At 32.3% G+C, this 26,978-nt stretch overlaps 1 protein-coding gene across 1 annotated transcript; it reads left to right on the top strand.

Moving 5' to 3' along the window:
* Window positions 1-26,719, top strand: LOC127715108 (uncharacterized). Its single transcript, XM_052221153.1, has 8 exons — window positions 1-496; window positions 17,916-18,087; window positions 20,309-20,412; window positions 21,004-21,129; window positions 22,073-22,255; window positions 23,007-23,119; window positions 23,314-23,452; window positions 24,955-26,719. Exons 1-8 carry the CDS (start codon window positions 430-432, stop codon window positions 25,017-25,019), a joined length of 969 nt encoding a protein of 322 aa, XP_052077113.1. The 5' UTR covers window positions 1-429; the 3' UTR covers window positions 25,020-26,719.
* The last annotated feature ends 259 nt before the right edge of the window (window positions 26,720-26,978 follow it).

Consider the following 26,978-nt stretch of genomic DNA (forward strand, 5'->3'; position numbering starts at 1 on the left):
AGGGATAAAGAGCGCACTACAATTCATTTTGTAAATGTGCTTGGTATTGCACCACTGATTTTAAATAATGGGGTTCAAATTCGCTTTTATCCGCGGAGGTTTTGAAATGTGCTGTTAAATATATTTAAGATTTTCTATTGAGTGTTTTATTAATTACAGAGGATTAAAAAAATAAGAATATAATATTTAGTGTATTGGTTGTTTAAAGTGTATTGATTAATTTCATTTTTCGCGTTGGGAGTCTCATTTAATTATTAAAAATCCGTAATATAAACCAGAAGTAATGTTCAGACTCATTAACTGTGATTTTGATTCTGATCATAATATACAATGAAAAAAGCAAACTTCATAATTTGTGAAACTGGCGTGTTATTTTTCTGATTCTGAAAAAGGAACAGAATCATATTCACGCCTTTTAATTTGAAAGAAATGAAATTTTACGACAAACTGGTGGACATTATAATTCTCCTCTTCATCGTCATAATTTCTTCTACTGGTAAGTACTTTTTATCGATTATTTCAAAACGTTTTTACGTATTTATACATCCCTGTATTTCAACTGTGTATGTTAGAGCGTTCTTGGTGATGGTAAATCAAGAAAGGCGTCTCGAACACAATGTATTAGTTTTATTAGCATTTTTAACAAACTACATGGATTAGTTCTACTATAATTTGGATATATGTTTAATATTTGCAAATGGACGTTATGCAACAAATAAACAATGCATAAATTTTGTATTAATTACATGCATAAATGATGTACAAATTTGATTTATTCTGAGTGTTTCTTGACAATTTGTGAACTTGCATCGCTTTATTTGTAAAAATAAAACTTTAAAATGAAGAGTTAAAAGTATTTATTCAATGATTGTTCGTTACGCATTCTATTTACATCGAATTTACGAACGCTAGACATGTTAGAATTTATTTTATTCATTATTTTCCGTTACGCATTCTAAAAGGAACAATATCATTTCAATTGCTAAATGTTTCTAAACTATTGAAATAGGAGGGATTGGGTGAATTTGAACAAACACTTAAAAACTTCGAATACGTTGAATACTAGAAAGCAGTTAATATATCAAATAAAATCTTATCATTTACGTGAAGGTCTTTAACAAGTGACCAACAAATCTTCCACCATAGTGTACACCACGACTAATAGGAAATATGCAAATAATACAAATGATAGTAAAATTTTGGCCGTGTTATCCGGTGGTCATTTGACCTTTAATTTCATGATTTTTGCTTAGTAGCAAGCGCATCTTATACAACAACACAATTGTAAAGAAATAACTTTGAAAAATCTTTAGATATATGCTTTATAACTTTCTAATTGGTGCCTTACTATTGTTGAACAATTAGTCGTTGATTTATTTTCAGTTCTTTGAAATTTCCAGAATACGATATAGGTCCCTTTAGTTTGGTTATTTGTCCAGTGTGCTTTGGAAAGCCATAGAACTAGTAATATAAGCTATCTTTGAACCAATGTCTATGGATCAGATACATTTATTTGCATGTTGTCTAAATTGTCATTAACATGCATGAAATATTTGCCACTGGACGTAAAGCAAACAACAATCATTTTCTTAGAGAGAACTATTCTTTGCATTAATTTGACTTCCTGTCCCTTTTGTAGCAGATCTCTGTAAGCAATCTTTCGGAGTACAGCTGCTGATATATTAATGAAAGACGGTATGATTTCACATTAGCAAGTTTCCCGTTGGAATGTTTTTTCTATTCAAACGTGAACAAAGATGCATGGCTTATATTTGAATATTTTTTGTTCTGCTTTATAAAACTTTGATACAATGTTGTTTATAGCCGTTTATCACATTTGAGTTACCAAATGATAACATGAATATTGAAAGTTAAAAACAATTTTTGTCATATTTTGGATATTTTAATAACGTACAATAAAAAGTCGGTACAGAAAACGCATTTTTCGCTTTGTAATACAAGCACAAAAGATAATTAAAAATTATGTACAAGCAAATTTAACTCCATAGCTTACTGATAACTAAAACTAATTATTCGCCGGGGCTCGGAAAAGAACGTCTTAGACGAGGATATGATTTCATAAAATTCACTTATTTCTAATGACAAATTACCTCATCGTAATCAATGGAAATAAATTGTATAAATCTTTTTTCATTTTGTCACGTAAAGATAAATTCACAATGGCAAATTCAGAAAATAAAAAAATATCGAATTTCCGATTTATGTGCATGTATTGTCTGGTTAAAAGAAACTTTATTGCTCGACTAACTTTCTTGCATTCAAAAACAAATGAAACTATACATAATGCATCTTCAAAAGACAGATGAATTGTTATTGTGATTTAAATATCTAAAACATTGTTAAAACGTGCATTATATGACATTATTCCATTGATTGAAGAATTGCCTTCACAGTTAAATGGTTATCGAATACTTTGGTACAAAATTTAATCAAAATGCAGATAATTAACGAGTTTTAAAAGTTTTATACTTTCTAACTTTAGTGTTAGGAATACTTGCTTGAATTTCTTCATTTACTTATAGTTACTATGGTTTGTGTCTTTTACATCTGAGACCAATATGTTTTTCGTTTTTTGCCATGGCATTGTCATTTCGTTTTCTTCCTTCTACACCTTTTGTCTGGCGGAATTGTAGAGGGCTGATTTCTGATAAGAACATATTTTGTCGCTATTATCTCTCACCGGTACATTCAAAATTCAACGATAACCTTAAATCGAACAACTGCGGGTTTTACCTACATGTACCGGAGTGCTTACGTATATCAATCTAATCGGTCCTGAAAAATATAAATATCATGTAAAATAAGGAGATATGGTATGATTGCCAATTGACAACTATCCACCAGAGTTCAAATAAGTTGATGTTAGCAATTATAGCAACCCTACGGCATTCAATAATGTGGAAAACCCATACCCTATAGTCGGCTATAAAAGGCCCAGATATGAAAATTGTCGAACAATTCAAACTAGAAAACTAACGTCCTAATTATTTATCTTCAAATTCACCTACATCAATTTCGCTTTTTATTTTTAGACTATTCAGTTTATGTACTACTTAAAACAAATTATTATCAATAATTTTTATTTTGCATATACATTTTGTACTTAGTAAGTGTTAGTGTAGTTATTTATCCAATCTTTAATCATATTAATCTAAAATACGTTTCAAATTTGGATCGATAAGAATATTTCTTTTCATTTTCTCATAAGCCCATTACATAGGTACAAATAACAAAACTATTTCCTTAATCGCTTAATCGTGTTTGAACTTTGTTTAAAAGATTAAATTGGTGGGAATAGAATAAATGCTAGTCATCAGATCTTGAAAGCGCAGCAAGGTTTATTCATGTTTTATAGGTGTTGATGGTGATAGATTGCTGTTTAACGTCCAACTGCAAATAAAATAAAATTTTAATATTCAGGACGAGAACATTTTAATGCTATCTGATTATGAACATTGCGTTTTACCAGACAGACACGCTAAGCCGGATACTAAACATGCTAGTTTACAATGTAACAGTCCACAGGACGACTTGTCACCCTATCAGGACACGTTATTTTGACTTTGAACTGACTAGTCCTTTCTCCTGCTCCTTAATGCCGTGTGCTATGCGGACAACTAGAACTTACATTGTACCAGTTTTAATATCTTTGGTTTGACCCGGCCGGGGATCGAACCCACGACCCCTCGCAATCGAGGCGGGTATGATAGCTACCACGAGACAACCGGTTTTTTTTTTATATGGTAAAAGTGCTTGCATATAAAAGATGTGGTATCCTACATTTTTAGTTAGCTACGTGCAATTAAAAAGCTTATAAAATCTATCTCAATAAACAAAATAGGTGAATTAAATGCAAATAATGTTAAGAAAACATGCAGTAATTTTTGAAGTTTAGAAAATTAAACGAAAAAGCAAAATTCCTTTTTAAATCTCCAAAATTTAACTCCACATATACTTCTAATTTCAAATATGGTATTTTCCCCTTTTTATTAACAATTTGAGAATAGTTTCTCTATGCATCTTTCCTCCACTTTGTCCGTTGAATGATACAATTTCTTACCGGTTTTTACCGGACCTATAAATATTGCTCCCTTAACTGACATTTAGTTATCGAATGATGAATTCAACGGTCAGTGGTAAATATTGAAAAACTGCATATTCAGGAAAATCAACATATCCATTAATTAATACAGCTGGATATTTGGAATTAGCAGGGGCGGACAAAATTGATTTCTACTGGTAAGTTAGGAATTTTGGTTGATTCAGTCTTTGTATTGGCTGAAAGGTGAACAAGTTGGAAAATTTGGTTGACTTAGTAATTTGTATTGACTCAAGGGTGGATTACTTACTCTTTTCAAACACTTTAATGTGAATGTTAAGTTGTCAATGTGGCACGTAAACTCCTTTCTGATCTTAGAAGTCCAAATGACCATATATAAATTTTGTACATTGTAACTTAACATGCACCAGCTAGCTACCCGTGAGGGTTCTTTATTTAGACATTTACATTGATGATGGTGAAAACGATATTATTATGTGAAAAAATGCAAAAAAAAGGTACATGTATATGTATTAAAGCTATGACTGAGTAAATGTCAAATTTAATTTTAGGTATAAATTGAAAAAAAAGGTCAAATCAAAACAAAAGCGGACAAAACTGCTTTTTCCGTTATCGTGTTACTTTACATTTTACAAAAAAAATGAATTAAATTAATACTTGTAACTACTTTTAAATAACAATTCACTGGGTAATTCCCCTGGTTATCCAGTGAGTACTTCAAAGGGATAATCGGCCAACTGCTGTTGGTCGAGTAATTTTTCGTAACGGCAAAGAAAAGTCCAATAAAGATATTTTAGATGAAAAAATAAGTTCTGAGGCACACACCAATGAATGATCCTTGTATACTTATTTGTAATACTATATTTGAATTGTCATTATATATCATATGTTTGTTTAGGTGTATATCACACAATTTGATCAGGATATACATAAGGTACAAACAAATAAACAAAAATATGTGTTAACAACATATTGTCTGAGGTGTTTAGTTTATTTCATGGGTCATAAACACACGAGTTCCTCATAAAATACTGTCATTGATAAAACTGACAAGTGACATAGATACTCGATTTCTCTAGAGCACATTTAAAAGTTGATGTGGTATAAACAATTGTTTACTTAACTGAGTACTCATTGACAAAGTATTGTTGTCTCACTTACATTATCTTACATCTTTCTTTGTCATATAAACAAAAAACAAAAACAAATTATAACAAAAAAAAACATGTTTCAATTTAGTCATTCATATCAAAACTGTAAAGTATGGAGGCTAATGGATTTTTATGAATAAGATAGCAAGACAGCCATCAATACAACGGGAACTCACGAGAGACAACGGGAACTCACAAGAGACAACGGTAACTCACGAGAGACTATGAAAGATCTGCTATCATATTATTAGAAAATGACATTTTTCATGACCGGTGTTATGAGCCATTTTTCCCCAATGCCAGTTTTTATCCTGGTGGAAAAACTGGCATGATCTAATTTTTTCCCCGGGGAAATTTTGGATCATTGCCAGTCTTCCCCCGCGGAAAGTTGGCAATACGTATACATATAGCCACTTTCCCCATGCCCATATTTCCCCCACAAAAGGGATTTCACTATATATATATATATATATATATATAAGATCATATTACGGGCATTTATTGCATATATTTTTCCTATTTTCTTAAGAAATGTTTGATTCCTGGCATGCTAACATAATCTGTTTTATGCTTGGGTTGCATAGAAGAAATGCTGGGTACAAATTGTGTTCGTTTTGTTGACACGCATGTCACTAGAAAGGTGTTGCGGTACGGCACCTATATTTTTTGTTACAGGGGTGCCGCTTGCATTCGAAAAATATTCCGATTCGTATATTGACTCTGTCAAAAAATTTGATTTATTCGTATGACTTAAATGAAAATGTGTTCCTATTCATATTTACTGTCGATGATAAAATACTGTAAAATTTGGAGATTAATACTTTCACCGCAGGATATATAATAATATTCATTAAGATATTATGACCCATTCATATATTGTTTAATAAAATTGCCACCCATTGATATATGATAGGTGAAATTCATGTTTTATGAAATGAAATTCATGAAATTATGTCCGCTAGCGTGTGCATGCCAGACAGTATGTTGATTTCATCACATATTCATAAATCTGAGTACATTTTTGCATATCGACTCGTCTGTCTTAATGTCCATTAATATGTTAACATGTCCACCAATCTGTGTGTATGTTTACCAGATTGTGTATATACTCACCAGTCTGTCGATATGCCTACAAGTCTGCCTACATGTCCACCAGACTGTGTGTCTCCGCAAGTATCTCTACATGTTCACCAGTCTGTCTACGTGTCAACCAGTCATTCGACATGTTCACCAGTATGTCTACGTGTCAACCAGTCATTCGACATGTTCACCAGTCTGTCTACGTATCCGCCAGTCCATCTACGTGTCATACAGTCAGTCAACATGTTCACTCACCGGTCTAGCTATGTATACACTAGTCTGTCGACATGTCTACAATTTTTTCTATGGATCCATCAGTCTGTTAACATGTCCACATGCAGCCTGTCTAGAAATCGACCAGTCTTTGTGTGTATCCACTAGTCTGTCTATGGGTCCACCAGTCTGTCAATATGTTCACTGGTCTGTTAATGTGTCCACGATGATTATTTGGTAACACGAAACTATTAAAAAAAAGTTTACTATCCTCTAATGGATAATTAATTTCTAACTGACGTCGACGACGTTACTACAAGGGAAAAAATGAGCTTTTCGTGTTACTAGGGGGGAAGAATAGGCCTGATCCTGGTTTCCCCCCCTCACCCTGAGGGGGAAAAGTAGGATCATGCCAGTTTTTTCCGGGGGGGAGGGAAAACTGGATCGATCCAGTTCTTCCCTTCGGAAAAATTAGCAGGGGGGGGGGGGGATGGCTATAGGACACCAGCATAGGCACATTAACAATTAATTATACCTTATCATGACTTGTGCTGAAAAATTCAAGATACTTTTAATTGCATATTAGATTGCACTCGTTCCCTCAAGTTGTTTGGTAGTACAAAAATAGGTACTTCTGATCTGGGCAACAGGGAAAATATGCCGTCCTTTTTCATTAATATAAATATTTTTTTATCAATCCAAAGAAACTCTATACAAGGGTTCTTCAGTGATTCCAAGTTCTTAAGCTTTCATTTGATACCAAATTTACCCAAATATCATAGTTATTGACAAAGTTACAGCTATATGTAGGAATTATTTGGTTTAAACTATGTAATTATTCCTAGCATGTTCTTTTTGACAATGACCGAATTAGTGGTTCTATACCTTAAGGGTTACGTTTTGTATCTAACAGCCTGAGGGATGCCCCGTCGAATGACATGGACATGGTGTAGTAACAGTATATAGTAAAATAAATTTGTTGAATAGATGAAACAAATATTCAAGATTAAACAGTAATTTATTGTTGTCTGACTTTAACCATCAACATTTTCACTCTGATCAACGAAATATCAGCAGACAAAATGATTTATCTTGTTTTTAGACAGCGAGTATTTTTCGTTCGTCCAAAGCTGCGATTTTAGCACTTCTTATGCCGGTATTGATGAGTAAAATGCTGATTTTGATATTCTAAGTTTCGTTTATTTTTTTCATACCTACTTGACGTACTCTGTTTATTTGTGTTCTTTGTTTTAATCACCATTTCAATCTATTCTCCTATTTGAATTCTTAATTGTCACCTCTTGAACAAGTTATGAATGATTTTAACATATAAAAAAATGACAGTAAAATGTTATAGAATTTTATCAGCGACGTGAACTCAAACAAATTAAGATAAGATTGCAGTTTGCTTGATTACACAGATAGCTTAAGCCATTGTCATTTACCGAATCAAATTACATAGAAAGTCGAAAAGGGAATGTGAAGTCATTGTCTGAACCTTTGTCTACGATTTTATGGCTTCGCTAATTTATTAGACCGGGTGCTACTGAATTATCAATGAAACAACCTAAATATGGTTGTTAATAACATTAAAACAAAAACAAAAAAAAACTTGTTACTTGGATATTGAGAACAATATCTGTATATCCTAATATGATTTATAAATATAAAAAAAAACCGTGCCAAATCGTGATCAAAGTATCAGGTACAATGTCATTCTATAATTTCACATTTGAAATCATTCAGTACTATTACGTAAAAAGGTTAAACATGACCCTTTCATTTAATGACTGAATGCTTCGAATTATTATTATCTTAATATGCTGATTATCTATTGTAGACATAAATGTATCAAATATCAAATAAATACAAAGCAATTATCCGTCTATGTTATATAAAGATCCAAACTAGGCAACGTTAGGAGTTTTACATGTTAATGTGTAAAAGTCTAGTATGCATTTACCATATATGTAGCTCCATAATGGGGGGCGGGACCCCTGCCCCCTTAATCCGCCTCTGATATTTTTCTAAAATAAAAATAAGTAAATGGTGAAAAACTATATAAATGTCATGCGTCCGAAGCGCTCTTCTGTATTTACATTAACCAGGAACGCTCAAAGCTGAATATTTGATAGCAAAGAACAAGAATAAAAACTGTTGAAGAGCTATATGACCAAAAAGGACCTTCAAAAATGGTCAAACCACAATAAATTTATAAATGGACAATTTAAGAAAGATTTGTTATAAATCATGTGAACACCGAAGTGTTTACTACTGAGCTGATGATACCCTCGGGGACTGATAGTCCAACAGCAGTGGTACCGACCCAGTGCTGTAAAAAATGAACGTTCTTGATGAAGGTTAATGTAATACAGAAAAGCCTCCAGACGCATGAAATTTATGACGTGATGTTTTTTATTTTTTAGTCTGGGAAAACAAAGTTTATTTACAAGTTGAATTTGACTTTGATCTATCTTTCAGTAACGTAACTGCGAGTACTCTAAGATTGGTTCTTTGTTTCGTACAAATCTTATGTGCCAAGCCCTGTCCAACTGATAATTATACATTTTTTTTTCTTAACCCTAATTATTACAATGCCAGAAACATGCTCAGGGGATTATTTCATCATCACTTGAAGACAGCAGTACTCAATGAAGAAAAGCCAGCCCTAATAGGACACTAATGCTCTGGAGTATTTTGTGCAAACTTTGCACCACAGATCTTTTATATAAGTACATTATAGTTGTAAATAAGTCTGTAAATGGCCATGAAAAATATTATTTTTAATGAGAAGTGTCATTATTGTATCAAATGTATTGTCAAAAGCATATGTCTTTATCTGTCTCGACGAGTGACAATTTCACATAGCTCTTTTTGTACTGTTACGTAATTAATATCGATTGTTGAATGTAACTATTGATATGATTTAAATATTATAAATATTATTTCAGGCTATTAACCTGCACTTAATCCTTACCCACGTAATAATATAATTTATGTACACTGACCAAGCAGATTTAAGGGACTAAACATACATCTTGCCTAAGCCTTTAAAGGTGAACTGATTCTGGTCAGATATCGACCATAAAGTACATTTTGTACTCTAGTTTGTGCAATAGTTTATATTTAAAATGAGCATTAAAACCTTATATTTGAGGCATTGCGACAGACTTTTCACACAGAAATAAACGTTGGACTTTTTAATGGTGACATATCAGGTAACTGCCTGAACTGCACAATTTCATATTTTTAACGATCATACTTTATAATAGATGACAGAGGAGATTCCGACTTTTATTTTTCTATCAGTTTTGTTCTTGTTTTAAAAGAAATTTTTAAAAGAAAGTGTATGTCTCAGATTACTGATAATGAAAACAAATTATTTTAGTTATAATTCTTACTTATTACAATTTATATCATTTTTAATACATTTGTATTTACAAATATGGAAAGAAAAAAATATTAATAAAATTTAATCACTCGGTTCTCTATGACAACATATAACAAATAAACTCATCATAGATACCAGGATTGGTTTTGTACGCCAGATGCGCAGTTCGTCTACAAAAGACTCATCATAGACGCTCGAATCAAAAAGTTAAAAAAGCCAAATAAAGTACAAAATTGAAGAGCATTCAGGACCCAAAATTCCTAAAAGTTTTGCCAAATACAGCTAAGGTAACCTATTCCTGGCTTAGAAAATCCTTAGTATTTTGAAAAATTCAAAGTTTTGCAAACAATTAGTATATAATTATGACCATATCAATGATAATTCATTATAACACAGAAGTGCTGACTACTGGGCTGGTGAAAACACAGTATAACAAATAAACATTAGATTAACAACCATGACGTAATTATAATTAGGGAATGCAAAAAATAATTCTAGTAAATATATCATAAGGTCTGTATATGATAAGCAAAAATGGAGATTTTTGCGCACGGAAAACTGGTATACTGACCCCACAATATATTGAGCCTGTAGCAAGTCAAGCTATCTGGACCATGTGTTGTACGTTGTTGTTTGTCTTTGTTTGTACGGAGATTGTTTTGGAAGAATCGTGTGTTGGTCGTTAGTGTGGGCTGTTATACTGTTGGTAATTTCCGTTCTCTTGTTATGTATAATGTGTATATCCATGAGACATGGAATATTATTATTGCACGGCTATCTCTTTTCAAGGACAAAATTACATACTTGAGACGACGAATGATTTATTGCTTGTAAAAATATTTTTCTGAAACAAGTAATTTTTAGTACTTTTTTTATAGTGAGTTAATTCCTTAGCTCCGTTGATACCCAGACGGTTGTTAAGAAGTTAATTATCTGCGAAATGAAAATACAGGTTTGAATTAACATATAAGGTAGAAAAGTACTAAACTGAAGTTCCAAGTCTTCACCAGACGGTTGGCTGTTGTATTAGGGCTTTTCCATTTCCATTTTCATTTTGATTTTCTTTTAAATGTTTTACACATTTGGCTTCAATCATTTGGTTTCGAGCGTACCTAATGACAGTTATTCCAGAAACATGTCTAATGCGATTCGAATTGATACCATACATTCATATTACATTCTTGGTCATTCTTGGGATCGAGCTATAAATGGTGTATGGCAACTACATCCAAAATCTGTAATCGACTTCTTACTCTGATGTTTTGAAAACAATTAGTACTTTATATCTCCTCTAAATATGAGAATTGCTTTTGATTTATAAGGTCTAATTCCGTTTGCTTGTATTTTTTTGTAGTTTTTACCAAATGTTAATAAATGAATTACGTGCTTTTGGTGGTCCTTTTGATTCTGTTGACAGTTTTGAATTTTCAACTCTTTACAATACACTTCCACACGATCTCATCAAACAAAAGTTTTCCTATTTAATTAAATGGTCGTTTGGTAAATCTGAATGCAAATATATTTGCTGCAACTCATTTAAAGTCTTCTCCTCTAATGAGAAAGGTAAATATGCTAGATATACTTACTGGAGGTGTGATGAGACGATTGAAGCTATTAATTTTCTCCTTGATAATATTTATGTACGTTTCGGAAATAAATTTTATCGACAGGTTGTAGGTATTCCTATGGGCACCAATTGCTCCCTTTTAATAGCATACTTGTTCTTGTACTGTTATGAATCACAGTTTATGACCAAACTCAGTAAAGACCCGTCTAAATTGCATTTAATTGATAAATTCAACAACTTGCAGTTATCTTGATGATATCTTTTCGTTAAATAATCAAGAATTTTCTAAATATACTGCAAAAATTTACCCACAGGAACTTACTTTAAACAAATCAAAAATAAACGGTAATAACTGTCCTTTCCTAGATTTAGATATTTCAGTTTTACACGGGAAACTCTACACTAAAATTTACGACAAAAAGGACGATTTTTCGTTCCCTATTGTTAATTTTCATTTTTTGGACGGTGATGTTCCTTTGGCACCATCTTACGGTGTTTTATATCACAACTCGTTTGCTATGCCCGTGTTTGTTGTGACGTTTTGGATTTCAATGAACGTAATTTATGTATTACTGGTAAATTATTAAGTCAGGGATTTCGTTACCACAAATTACTTAAAACCTTTACTAAATTCTTCCATAGATATAAAGATTTGCTTTTGAAGTTTGGTTGTACCTGTAGAAAATTTATTTCAAACGGGATACCACATCCTCATTTTTACGGAGATGTTGTTTACCGACCCCGGAAATTTAGAAACGATCCGGGTAAACTTATCGATCCATTAAATAAACTTATTCTAAAAGGTTACCAATTCAACACTGTAATTACATCTTTGAATATTGTTTTATTGGTATTAATTATGATTTTGTTATCAGTAAATTAAAATCAAACTAAATATTATTTTTATATACATATGCACATTCATGGCTCTACAATCTGTCGATACCTGTATCTTGACATTGCACAAGGTCAAGTTTTTCTCTGCCTGTTTATGACGTCTTTACACTAAATCCATTGGATGTTGGATGCGTACTGATTGATATTTTAGTCTTAGATGCATGATTTTTTTTTATTAGTTGTTATTGGCTTTGAACTAGCTATCAGTAACTGCGAGTACTCTCAGATCTGTACTTAGTGTCTTTTTGTTGTGGGGATGTATAAGTACCTGTCCATGTCTACTCTGTGATTTTGTTAGATGTATCTCTATTTGTATGCATCTGATGAGTTAAGCCTTTTTCAACTGATTTTCGTAGTGTGTTCTTATGTTGTACTGTACACCACTGTCCCAGGTAAGGGGGAGGGTTGGCGCCTTCAAACTAATTTAACCCGCCACATTATGTATATGCCTTTCCCAAGTCAGGAGCCTGTAATTCAGTGGTTGTCGTTTGTTGCTGTGTAACATATTTGTTTTTCGTTCATTATTTTGTACATAAATTAGGCCGTTAGTTTTCTCGTTTGAATCGTTTTACATTTGTCATTTCGGGGCCTTTTATAGCTGACTATGCGGTATGGGCTTTGCTCATTGTTGAAGGCCGTACGGTGACCTATAGTTGTTAATGACTGTGTCATTTAGTCTCTTGTGGAGAGTTGTCTCATTGGCAATCATACCACATCTTCTTTTTATATCATAAGAAAATTAATCAAAATTATTTAAACATTTAAGATTCAGATACCAAAAAGAAAAATAACAAAAATACAGAACTCCAAGGAAAATTCAAAACGGAAAGTCCCTTATCAAATGGCAAAATCAAAAGCTCAAAATGACGATGTAAAAATAATTACATCAAGAAATTATTCAATTTATTGATGACATTCTATATACATTTTTTGAACATTGTAGTACAAGCCATTACATAACTTCCTCAATTAAATTGGGTAGTTGAATTTCTTTTAATTTATAAATCAAAGGTTACATCGATACTACGTCTGTGTTAGTGTTATGTGATGGTAAACATCGATACTACGTCTGTGTTAGTGTTATGCGATGGTAAACATCGATACTGCGTCTGTGTGTTAGTGTTATGCGATGGTAAACATCGATACTACGTCTGTGTGTTAGTGTTATGCGATGGTAAATACTTTTAAATGTATGCTATACATACTTCAGCAAGAGGTTTCTATAAAAGTCTATATGGAAGCACAATAATCTATATTCGCATGATAACAACACGCATGTGACTTTTTAATGTTTCAAAAAATTGCAAACGGGTATCTTTTTCCTAATTAGTTTTCCCTACATTGTACAAGTAATTTGTACTTTCAAACTTTCAGACATTTACTACAAAACAAGTAAGCATAGTAAGATTTTTGTAATGGGCCCAATTAAAAGTTGAACTTTGATATTATTTTTTTCAATTAAAAATGCTGTTTGTTTGTAGTTTTCAATCGGCTTTTCAAATAAGAACAGCTTACCGAAATGTGACGAACAGATTTAATCTTGTCTCGTGTATTTGTTGAAATTTTCTGTAGTCATAAAATTGAAAGTGTTTATTTATTAAGGAACGTTCACTAGGAAATTTCAAATATAACCATTTATGAACAAACAAATAGAATAAAGACAAGAGTTTACTTTATAGTACAACGAAATAAAGCTTTTCTTTCAAATGGTACTGATTTACATCTGAACAGATAACAAGTATTAACACTCTGCAAACATTACCATTAACTTTTGAATAAACCCCACTGAAGTACTACCATAAATAGATTTGACTACATCGTTTATCACCATTTATTCATTCAAATTCTATCATTTCAATCTGAAAGTGAAAATTTAAATACAATTAGAATGTCTCAACACTGACTAAAGGTTTAGAATTGTGTTAAATATATAATGTTGCATACGAAATATATTAAAGTACTTCTAGTTAACAATTCTTAACCTAGTATAATTTCTGCTTTATTTAACTTAAGAATTGACACACTTCTATTTAAAATATTAATGTTATATAGTGAAATATCAACAAATGAATGCATTATATGAAATCACATGTATATAACTAGGGGACCTTTTAAAGTCTCATATTATATTATATTTAACATGTAATTGATTTTAAATATAATAAATACTATGCAAACCATGAAGAACAATGGTTTTGAGAATAACAGATTGAAAGGTTCATGAGAGCAAAGCACTGATTTGATTATGAAAGGAACGGCGCTTTTAATGCTGTCCTTTATTTAAACATTTACAAGATAATCCACAACGAGGGACTATAACGTGTTTGGGCTTGAAAAGTCATTCATACTCTAAATTCTTAAAATTAAGAGGACTTTTGTTCGTTTTCCCAACATAAGAATCAAATTTCCTGGAAGTTCGTTATTTGTAACTCTGAGTTCGTCTTCTAGAACAGTCATTTTTTTTTATTTCAACATCCACAGGAACAAACAAGCAGGCTGTAAATGTAAATGTCGATGCGATAGATTGTAAATGTTTGCCGTTTTTTTTTTAGATTTCACCGGAATGCGAATATAAATTTAATAAAAAAATATTTCAAAATATTTTTTGAGGAATTAGCTCTAAATTGTATTTTTCCTTTACTCCACACTTTCGACAAATGTCCCCCATTGTCCTGACAAAAATACTCAATCTACACCAATTATAATAATTTAAGTTTTTTGAAGTAATAGTTGGTTTTCTTTAAACGTTAACTAGGAATTTTGTGAGAATACTACATATGTGGTGTTCCCTAAAATACTCGTATTAATTGTGTAGCGTGTTCGACTTCTTCTCCCCACGATAACAAGTTTTAGGAGATACAGTGGAAATCACTTCTAACCTCTCATCAAATCTGTCAGGAGAACTGTTCTAGGACTGTATGTAGAACTGTCATCCTGACACCTATTAGACAGTTCTAGCTAGAACAGTTCTAACCTAGAACTGATTTGGTCAGTTCTACTTAGAACTTATTTAGACAGTTCTACCTAGAACTGATCCTTACAGTTCTACCCTAGAACAGTTTTAGACAGTTCTACCTAGAACTGACCAAATCTTTGGTCAGTTCTACGACTAGAACAGTTCTACGGCTAGAACAGTTCTACGACTAGAACAGTTCTACGATTAGAAATGATTTGGTCAGTTCTTCGGCTAGAATTGATTTAGTCAGTTCTATCCATAGAACTGTTTTAAGAACACTTTGTCTTAAATATAAATAAGTCAAAAGAATATAATATATATTAAAAAATTGCAGTGACGTAATTTAGAACTGTTCTACAATCCTGACAGGTTTGGTCAGTTCTACGGCTAGAACAGTTTTAGACAGTTCTGCTGACAGTTCTACGGTTAGAACTGATTTAGTCAGTTCTGCTGACAGTTCTACGGTTAGAACTGATTTGGTCAGTTCTGCTGACAGTTCTACGACTAGAACTGATTTGGACAGTTCTACCTAGAAGAGTTTTAGACAGATCTACCCTAGAACTGCTCCTGACAGTTCTACCTAGAACTGATTCTGACAGTTCTACCTAGAACTGATTCTGACAGTTCTACTCAGAACAGTTCTAGGGTAGAACTGTTCTAGGTAGAACTGTTCTTGGACAGTTTAGAACAGTTCTATGACAGATTATTCTGACAGTTCTAATGAGAGGTTAGAAGTGATCTCCACTGTACCTATTACATTTGTGCTTTAAAGCATCATACAGAATTTAAAAAAAAGTACTATTTCCAATGAAAAAAATACGGGTAAATTATATATACGTATTTTCAGTTGCATGATAAATGTTTGTTTTTTAAGGCAGGATATATTTTCCACTCATACATTACTACCCATTTATTGTTGTGGAAGTCCATGCAGTCTGTTTATTTTGTAATATGTTTTATCGTACTTTATGTCATTTGTCGGTGTTTCTGTGAAACAAACTTATGATAGCAATAACTGTGCACATGTAAAAGGGTACACCCATTACCAACCGGATGTGAAGCCATACATATAAAATGTTTCAGAACATAAAAACGAAATGGCTTTTATAGAACAGCCAAGACCATGTAAGGTCAACTTTGTCTGAAGTATTTTGTTCAGTTTGTTATATCTGTTAATTCTGTTCTATATCTATTTGGTAAAATATTAAGAAACCCTCCACTTATGTTATAAAAAACTTATCAAATTGGTCTTTGATATTTCTCTCTATACATATCAAGACAGTTTCCTATTTATTTCAAATTTGATCGAGGGATTTTTTATTTCTGTTTTGTAGCTGTTTTTCGTTTCATGTGTTTATTTACGATTCGAGCGCAGGTTTTCATACGTCACTCATATGTGTGTACTAACTAGTCTTCCATACATTGTTACAGTACAAGGTATTTGTACTTTCAAACTTTCCTCTGTTGCAGTAAAATTTGGACCGTTAATGTTATGCACGATACTCAAGATGTATTTGTTTTTCTTCTTTTGGATAATGTGAGTTCTTACAATCTTAGATGGAACCTGTGACAAATCCCGGGTTGAACTTAATCTCAATTAAATACTTCCTTTATGAATACATGCAGTACCAAAATATATATTTATCTTAAATTAAGTACTTAGTAGCATTTTAAGCCGTTAAAACACGAACGTTGTTAAATATCAAATAACAACAATATTGTTTTAATCCATACTTACCTTATAAAAGAATGCAATGATCGAATTAAACTGAAAATATTTTGCACTTCAAAGCGGTTTAAACCAATACACTTATTAAAAGGGTCAGACGCATACTAAATTATCTAAAAGGGAAAAGATAGCAAGGGGGCGACCAAACAGCGTTAGTCTACAGAAAACAGAGAACACCGTAGCCAAAAGAAAATTAAAAAAGTAAATAATTTAGATTAATTGTTTGTTGTAAAGGTTTCTGTTAGACAATAAATCAAGAGGCACATTTTAGGTAGAATCTATTGTGTTTGATGCTCGTTCCATGAACACCTATATTAAAAAATCAAGTAAATAATTTGATTTTGTTTTGTTTCCCTGAATTTAATAAATAAAGACCATTTTATATTCTTCATATTTGAATTATTAGTTTTTCATGCCACAGTGTTCTTTGATTAGTGTTACTAAAAGGAGAAGATTTCCTGGATGTGTTTTAAGTTTGTAATTCATTTCTCCACTGACCGAAACTAAATATCATAATGAGACTTTGCGAATTTACATAGAAATCATTGATTGCCTCACTGCCTCTCTATATATTTTTTGTTGGTTTACGGATTTTTTTCATAAAATGTATGTTTCAAATCTTTTATTTCATTGCATCTTACAATATATGTATCTATCTGTTACTTTTCTACACTCGATTTGATGACGAGCATGAAAGGTTTTGAATGTGTGTCCATCGATAAATTAATTATTGTCTTTATTTCGATTTTAATGTCTCGTCAACGCCGACCTACACCTTTCACTCATTTAAAGACAAACATTTTTGTAATATAAGATTTTGTCATTACTCTTTTTTTCTTCAATTTTGCAGATGCCAGTTGTTCATTTCCTAGTGAGATATCAGGCGTATGGTACAGCGCTCACAAAGGGGCGTTAACATTTAACGATACCCATCTTACAGGGTATCCTATATATATGTCTGTTGCAGTGCAGTCTTTAAACTTTTCATGCGAAGAGAGTAGCGGGGATTATTATATGCTGAAGTATGTATAAACACATGTATTAACAAAAAATACCGAACTCCAAGGTAAATTCTAATAGGGGAAGTCCATAAGACATGACATGAACAAACGCTTGACTAAATCAACCAACGGAACGAATGGAAAACAACTGTCATATTCATGACTTGGTACAGACATTTTCCGAAGAAAATGGTAGATTAAACCTGGTTTTATAGCCAGATAAACCTCCTACTTGTATTACAGTTCCGTTATATATACCAATTGTGTTATGTCGAAGCGATAATGTATAAAAATGACAAAACAAGTCAAGACTCAAGAAATTTGGGCTAATTTTGTAATCAAAGTCATATTTAAAACTGTTTTGATTGACTCTTATAATTTTATGAGTGAGACATGTATTATAATAAGTACATATCCGACAACACTGCAGTTTTGTACTTACTGTCAATATACAGGCAAACATTTGTTTTTATCAATTAACATGTACCAGTGTCAGTTAATAAGACAGTAACCCAACGAAACAAAAGCAAAAAGCAACTTAAAAATAAGATATGCAGTTTCCTACAATAAACATGTGTCTTTACAATATATCAAGCCTTAAACAACCATGATTCTTTAAAAAACAGAGCTAGAGATACCAAAAGGACAAAGAAAAAATCGTATAAAATCGAAGAGAAACCGACAACAACATCACATGGAAATAGTAAAAAGATGAAAAGACACACAGTAGTCTACAAAACACCACACAAAACTAAAGACTGAGTGACTCCAACCCCACCAAAAACACGGGTTCATATCAGGTGCTTCGGGAGAGTATGCATATCTTGCTCCTTATTTTGTATCCGTCGTGTTGCTTATGACAAGTAAAAATTCCGTAAAACGTCTCATTCGTTGATGTCACAATGTGGTAAAAAGAACGGGATTGTGCCTTCAACAATCGGAAAATATCCGTGGTCATCTGTGACACAGATATTGCATAACGGTTGACCAAATCATGATGGCGTCTGTAAATTTTCGAAGAAATGACGTAAACTTTACCCTTGGTTCAATAGCTTCCTCATTAGCAGCAACCTTTTATCAAAAGTTATGCTTAAGGATGTACGATCCTCTTGTTTTTGAATTTTTGCCAGATATTCGGAATCCTCTGGTTTTATCCATGAAGTGCCATTAAAAATTTTTGCCCACTAACCCCTACTTTTCTTTTCATTATTTGATTAAATATAGTTTGAAATGTCATCTTTGAAAATCTGATTAAATACTTGTTATTTTTTCATACTTTTCGACAGAAAAAAGGTGCCAATGTTAAATGTATGAAAAATCTAGAGAGAATCATTTCCCGCCAAATTTTCAATGGCTTATATCTCGAAAACAAGCACACGGACCCTTCATTTTGTTCTGCCTTTTTAGTTCCTTTGTTTATATACTATCAATCTATAACTGTCTTTTAAAAAGCTTTTTATTTTAAAACAGAGTAGCGAACATCCTTAAATTCAATATTTACTAACATAGATCTGCCATCAGCACCAAAGACTCCTGATAGCAAAACAATGAATACAATGTAGATGTGACAATCAACCACTCAGACTTGTACATGTATCGGGGTTAAACGAGTTTTTTTCATCTTTTCAAGAAACTAATTTGTACTAAAATTGAAAAAATATGAAAGTAAATCTATCTGATCGGACAAAATGCACATTTTATAATTTGAATAAATACACAATGTTAAAAATTTTACCGTATACACCTTTCTAAAGTGTATTTCGATTCAGTTATGCTTGAAACTAAGCATAGATGGTATGCTTACTAATAAAACAACTATCCACCAAAAACCAAAGGTCGAGGATGTAATCAACTAAAGTGCACGTTACGACCACCAACAATTACCAAAACCCAAACCGTGTTCATTTTCAGAAAGTGTACTGGCTTCGTTCTGTGAAACATTTTTGTATACAAAACGCATACAAGATAACATGTTAAGTATAGTATTAATCTCCATGTCCATTGTTTTTCTCTACTCATAGCTTTATTTAGTAAAGTTTGTCTTTTCATATTTTTTCTGTTGACGCGTGTGAGAATGCTGTACATAATTTTCGCAATTTGGAAATTTATATGTGAAAGTACGAAAATTCCTTGAGCACATAGTATAAATGAATTGTTTTCGTTGTTATCATTACTTTCACTAGTTCTTTGGATGTCAATATATTCCAATTTTCTTATTTATTGTATTTTTTTCTGTCCGCAGAGCAACAGAAACAGCTTTTATATTCAACAATGATATAAGAGCATACTTGTGCCTGTACTTGAAAAGAATATCTGAATATAAATATTATTATCAGTTGGCTACAAGTAAGTAAAACTATATTCTTAGAAACATTACAAGAAGGAGGGAAAAATAAAAGAACAAAATGATTCAGGCACATGTTAATTAGGAGAGTGACAGAACGTGTAACAATTGAGATATTCCACAGGTAATTGATATTGGTGTGATGATAAAAGACATCATTGGAGCAAATACTCAACAATACACACATCCCTTCCAAAAACAAAATAACAACAACAATTTTTTCTCTAAATGACACAATAGGAAAATGAAAAACAAATTTGACTATTGAGGAAAAATTAAAAAAAAAACCAATTACTGATATTTAGAAAGTGTTGCAATTATATTGTCATGAATTCATGTATAAATTTAATTATGAGGCTAATAGTATCTTGTTGTCACTCTATATCTTTCCCGTCTCCTCTTCACATTCAAATAAACTCAAAAGGAGTACGTACTACACGTGATATACACATGCCTAGTACATTGAACGAGTGAAGACATTAACAAAATATCAAAATATTGATTAATAGGCAAATTATTAAAAATCATGTAATACCATTTATCTAGATATTGGTCGTACCCTTGAAAATTATATACCTAAATCCTTTTTGCAGCTGTGGACCCTACAAATAATGATCATATCAAAGGTACTTTAGAGGGTTCAACTGTAGTAATGTCAGATGTCTGTAATAGGGCAACACCTTATGAAGCTAGTACTTATATAGTATTGGTTAAAGATGGTAAGATACATACAAATACTAAACTTCACCCTTTTAAACATATAAAAAAGAAATGATCTTTCATACTAGTCATATGACGCAGCTTAAATGTAATTTTTCGTATTAAATGTAGTAAGGATGTTCGATCCTCTGTTTCAAAATAACAAGCTTTTTAAAAGACTAACGAAACTTAAAAAGCCAAAAAAAAAAAAAAAAAAAAAGAAAGGTCAGTGTTTTTGAGATATAATCAATTGAAAATTTTGCTGGAAATGATTCTCTCTAGATGTTTCATACATTTAACAGTGGCATCTTTTTTTCCTTCAAAAACTGGAAAAGTAACAAGGATTTCATAAGATTTAAAAAAAGGCTTTTTAAACTATTATATGTAATAAAATTATGAAAAGGAAAGTGAGGGTTAGCGGGACAAAAATTTGTATTGGCACTACATGGATATAACTAGAGGATTCCGAATATCTGACAAAAAGTCAAAAACAAGAGTAGCTAACATCCTTAAATATATCAGTGATATAGACACGAAAGATAAAAAATCAAACATCGAACTAAATTATATCGATAGTAGTTTATTGATATTCAAAGTAGTAAATCGATAAGGAAGAGACAAATACAGGTAGCAAACAAAAACTGAGAGAATCGCATGAACTCTTAAAGGAGCGAGACTGGGTGCGTCAGTCAACAGGATAATCGTCTCCTGATATACATGTATCGCTCGCCATGCGAATACACATTCAGTGAAAATGATCAGACGACTGTTTTAGTATCTAAGCATCAACGACAGCGAATGCATGTCGTTAGTGCCATGAGTTGAAACACCGACATGTCGTATCAGTCAACCAATTCGTGATGGTGACCGTAAAACTTATGAAGTGACGATTTAAAAAATGGTTAATCTTTTAAATATATTGTGTAATTATTTTGAATATATATATTTGTTTTCCAAATTTAGGTTCCCCAGCTTCGGGAATGGGTGAAGCCACATGTTCCAACGCACTGTTGGCTAATTACGGTTCTGTATCAATAACTGGTGCTTCCGGGACTTCTTGTACCAGCACAACGTTCGACGGATGTACTGTCAAAACTGGACATACTTATACCTATGACGGAGGATGCTCTACAATTCCATTTTCAAGTAAGTCGAATAATTCGCCGTTTCAGAATCTAATGCATTCTGGGTAACATTTTCAAAAGCGTACATTAAAACGTTGTGATTGTATTAACGCGTTCTAAACAATGGAAATTCAACCAAAGACGTAACGTTATTTTCATTTTGGTGTACGAACAATGAGATTACCCATAGTCCTTTAGATTTTAAAAAGGCGAATTGCTAAATGGAATTCTAACTCATTCCGGACGTCTTATCAAAGACCAAATATAGCAGTTAAAGATGTAAAATCATCATCTTGAGTAAAAATGGTACTATTTGTTGATGGTCATTGGCGTCATACTTGTGATTCCTTTTGATGTTATCTTTTCAACAAAGCGCAGCAATGAATTAATCAGATTATAGCGCGTCTTTTTCATATTTCTACAGTTATTTTTTTCAAAAAAGAAGAAAGGATAGAAGATAAGGGGAAAGCATGACAGTTTTAACCATTTAAACTACTTTTGACACCTAAAATATAATTTTCAAATAAGGCCATGTACATGTAGTGTTTAAAACGTGGCAACTCTTTTCAAATGATTTAATTTCAACACTGAAACGCCATAGATGTGTCTTATGTCTTGAAAAATTTTGCTTAATGGACGTATTGGCAAAATGTAAACGTTTTGCTGTCAACGTTGTTAAAAATAGAATTCTTAGATTTCCGTTGCCAAATATGCAATGCATTTAGGCTTTGATCGTGTTATTTTCATGTCAAAATACATTTTTTTTATTTAAGGTAGTGGGAACTTTGTATGTATGAGATCCGTTACTAGTAATGGTTATTCATATTTATCTGTTTGGAACAACGACACCAGCGTTGCGACTGGAGACTATCAGTTTTCTTGTCTAGTAAGTTCCTATCATATTTAATCATATATAATGTATGATTTAATTTGAGAGAGAGAGAGAGAGAGAGAGAGAGAGAGAGAGAGAGAGAGAGAGAGAGAGAGAGAGAGAGAGTAATATCTTTCTACCAATATATGCAGATAAACAATATCTTGTTTTTTAAGTAAAAGCCTGCACATGCACCTTTTCCATTATAGGTAGTAAGTCAATCATCATCAGGACTAACTGCCTACGCTACAGAAGTACCTAATTATTGTTCCGATACAACACAAACTTCAACAGCTCTTCCGTCTGGTGCAACAGAAGGGAATATCTATGTGTTTTCAAGTCAGACGGGTATGTTTCCTCACAATAAATAAAAACAAATAACTCTCTCCTATGTATTATTTTAAGTTATCAAAAATGAAAGTTAACCGCTTGTCGGAAACGGGTAGTAAGCTAACTATGAAATAAAACTTAAGCAACTGTTAGCAAAGCTCACAAATTCACACCATCCCTTGCTCCCACAATTTGAAAGACAGAAATTTTAAAATCTATGGTGTGCAATGGTAAATTCACACACAAATATATTCGGATCAAAATGTAATATGTGTAAGGAGACAAAAGTGTTATAAGTCATTCACCGGTAGGTACTTTAAATTTTAAGTTCTCTTAAACTCGATAAACCAACCGGAAGTCTGCAAATTCTTCACTGGTCTATATCTAAAAAAACATATGTAAAGAATTATTACCAGTTTCTTCTGTTTAGCGTAGTAATGAGACCGGATTGAAATTCGTGGAAAATGTACACAATGTAACATCAAAACTGGATTTAAAACAAATGTGCGAAGTCGGGCAGGAAAGCCTGAAAGTGCTTAAGAAAACTAAATAGTTTAGTTGATATCAAACTATATATATATATATATATATATATATCTTACCACCTATACATTTCTAGGAACATGATTGATTAAAAACGACCGCGTGGAGACCGTGTATATTTCATATGGGGTTAGTAGTTGTGGTTTATTTCAATACACGGTTAGTAGTGGTGTTACGTCCCTTTGTAAAAACAACACCGTGTTCAGGAAAAATCTGAAAGGTTTCAACAGACGTAGAAATTGATGATGAACGATTGAAATAAAGCAGAAAATACATTAAAAGCTAACAAGTTGTTATTGTTGGCATTTGTTTTTGTATAGAACAATGGAAGTAGGTTCTTTGACTTAATATTGAAGATTTGATCACTTTGATAGGCCACTAGTCTAAATGCCACATGTTAAGATAGCCGGTAAGATAAATTCGTTACACAGTATGCTAGTGACCTAATACGATATATATGGGGCCAGTAAATTCCATATAGGCTCGAGCTACGCTCTCACTCCATATGGAATTTACTGACTCCATATATATCGTATAAGGTCACTAGCACACTATGTCACTAATAATATATATGTATATGATTATATGTCTAAATGTATTTGAGATTGTTAATAAGTCTCGAGCCAAAATGCAAACATTTTCGTCTCAAGTTCACGCTTTTAAATATAAATAAGTTGCTGTAAAACACACATATATGTGGACTTCTGTAGTTAGTAAAGACGCAATGCAAACATCATAAAAATGCAAATATGTCATATCCTAAATACATAAAACAAAACATTTGGTTAACTAATTTTAAAGAGGGGTAATTAGCCTCAATTATATTGATCTATCTTTTCGTTTATCTGATACTGCAAAATTTTTTACTTCAACAAATATACTCTTCGATGAAATTTATCTTCGAGGAATTTAGAATTTCCAATAGAACTTGAAATACATTGAACCTTTATAAACTCAATCTATATCTATTTTTTCAGAATCCTGTGGTAAGTCTAAATATATATCTAGATTCGTGAATTCTCAGATATTTTTTTATATCTGAATCATTCAGATACTGAATAAACGACTTTTGATTTGAAATTTGAATATGCATGTTATCTTGTTTTAAATCTATTAATGACATAATTGATATTATATCAGAATATCCATGGTCACTCGAGTCTTTAAACCTGCACACAAAAAACACACGGTCTTGCCTTTCAAAGATATTTGTATATTTCAGGTATGTTAGAGCTATTTTACTTTTCATATTTGCAAGTTTAAATTATATCTATTCCGTTGTTACTCATTTAGTTGTACATGTGTCATGTTGTCATGTGACATGTTAAAAAACGATGTATATGCTGCGTTAAGAAATCACTAGACTCTATAATAATTATTAGGAAAATAACATGCTTTTTTTAAATATTTGATCGAGCCCGATTTGGTGGTGATACATCTTAAAAAGCCTATCCGAATCATTGTGCAAACAATTCCACTCAAACCGGTGATAGGGGCAATCTTAAACTTTCAGTGAGGTGAGATTTTTTTTTGCTCCGTGTTGAAGGCCTCAGTAGCACTTTTGAGATGAAGAACAGCAATATAAGCGCTGTTCCTTGCTTTTTTGTGTCTTTTTTGCAGTGCATGTACTGATTGTGTGTCATGGATGGATACCCCATATCCTTTGTTTTTCTATTTTATTTTAAAAATGAATATAGTTATATATCTTAATATTCTTTAATAATCTCATTTCAGCAACTTCTGTTGAGGGGCAGTCAAATGCAGTGTTTTATGCTACCATTTTTTTTGGATCTCTAACATTAATTGCCGTCACGGTGTTTATAGTTGTTCTGTTGAAAACAAAAGGATGTCCAAAATGCTGTTGTCCACCCTGTTCCTGTTGTCGCTCCTGTCCGTCATGCCCATCATGTACCTGTTTCCGATGTAAATCTTGTAAAAGAAACAAAGTTGGAGATAGTGGTGAGCACGATCCGGAATCTGGCGAATTCCCACAGGAAGACGGTAGACCAGATGACGTAGCGAATACTATATTCAGATTGCCACCATTTGATGCTTTCAAACCGAAAAGACCCATACCAATTGGCCCAGTTGTGGAGGCAAGTATTATGCCGTTGCCTAAGGTTGAGCCACTGTATGCTAGATATACAGACAATAGAATAAAACGAACTGCTTCAATGAGGTCCATTGGGAGTATTTTTAGTTTTAAAATGAAGTTTTGATAAAAGGAAACATATTTGGTGCGCTTTAAGGAACCAGTTTTATTTGCATTTTGTATTCTGTTATTATATATATTGCTTTAATCTCAACTTAAGCCTAACTGTATATTCATTGTGTTATTCGACAATGGCATTTGTTTACAATGTGTAAGGATGCTTGCTTATTACTCTATGCATTTATTGGGTAACTCATTAGTGTGCAACAAAATATTGCATAGTATGAGTTTTGGATGGAGCCTATCAGTTCGTTGAGTGACGTAGTTAAAAAGTGATAACTTATGAAAGGATATGAATTGGCGTTCCTTTCTAAATAATTGAACTGAATTCACCTTGCAAGATATTCTTTTACCGTTGAACGTATATTCATATGTTCTTTCTTTGACCTTTTAAATAGAAAAGGAATATATTCGAAAAATAAATGATTTCAGGTTGTAATGGTTAATTACTTTTAGTTGATTGTTATTTGTTATACATTTGAGTTGTACATTGTTGTATTATTATTTTGATTATTAAATATTATTTCTGATTTGTTCTTTTAATAATAAAAATTGAAATACAAACGTTTAAACCCGCTGCATGTGTATGCACCTGTCCTAAGTCAGGAGCCTGTTTTTCAGTAGTTGTCGTTTGTTGATGTGGTTCATTAGTGTTTCTCGTTTCTCGTTTTTATATAGATTAGACCGTTGGTTTTCCTGTTTGAATTGTTTTACACTAGTCATTTTGGGGCCCTTTATAGCTTGCTGTTCGGTGTGGGCCAAGGCTCCGTGTTGAAGGCCGTACTTTGA

This window comes from Mytilus californianus, unplaced genomic scaffold (assembly GCF_021869535.1).
Source record: "Mytilus californianus isolate M0D057914Y unplaced genomic scaffold, xbMytCali1.0.p SCAF_9, whole genome shotgun sequence".
Classification (NCBI taxonomy): Eukaryota; Metazoa; Mollusca; class Bivalvia; order Mytilida; family Mytilidae; genus Mytilus; species Mytilus californianus.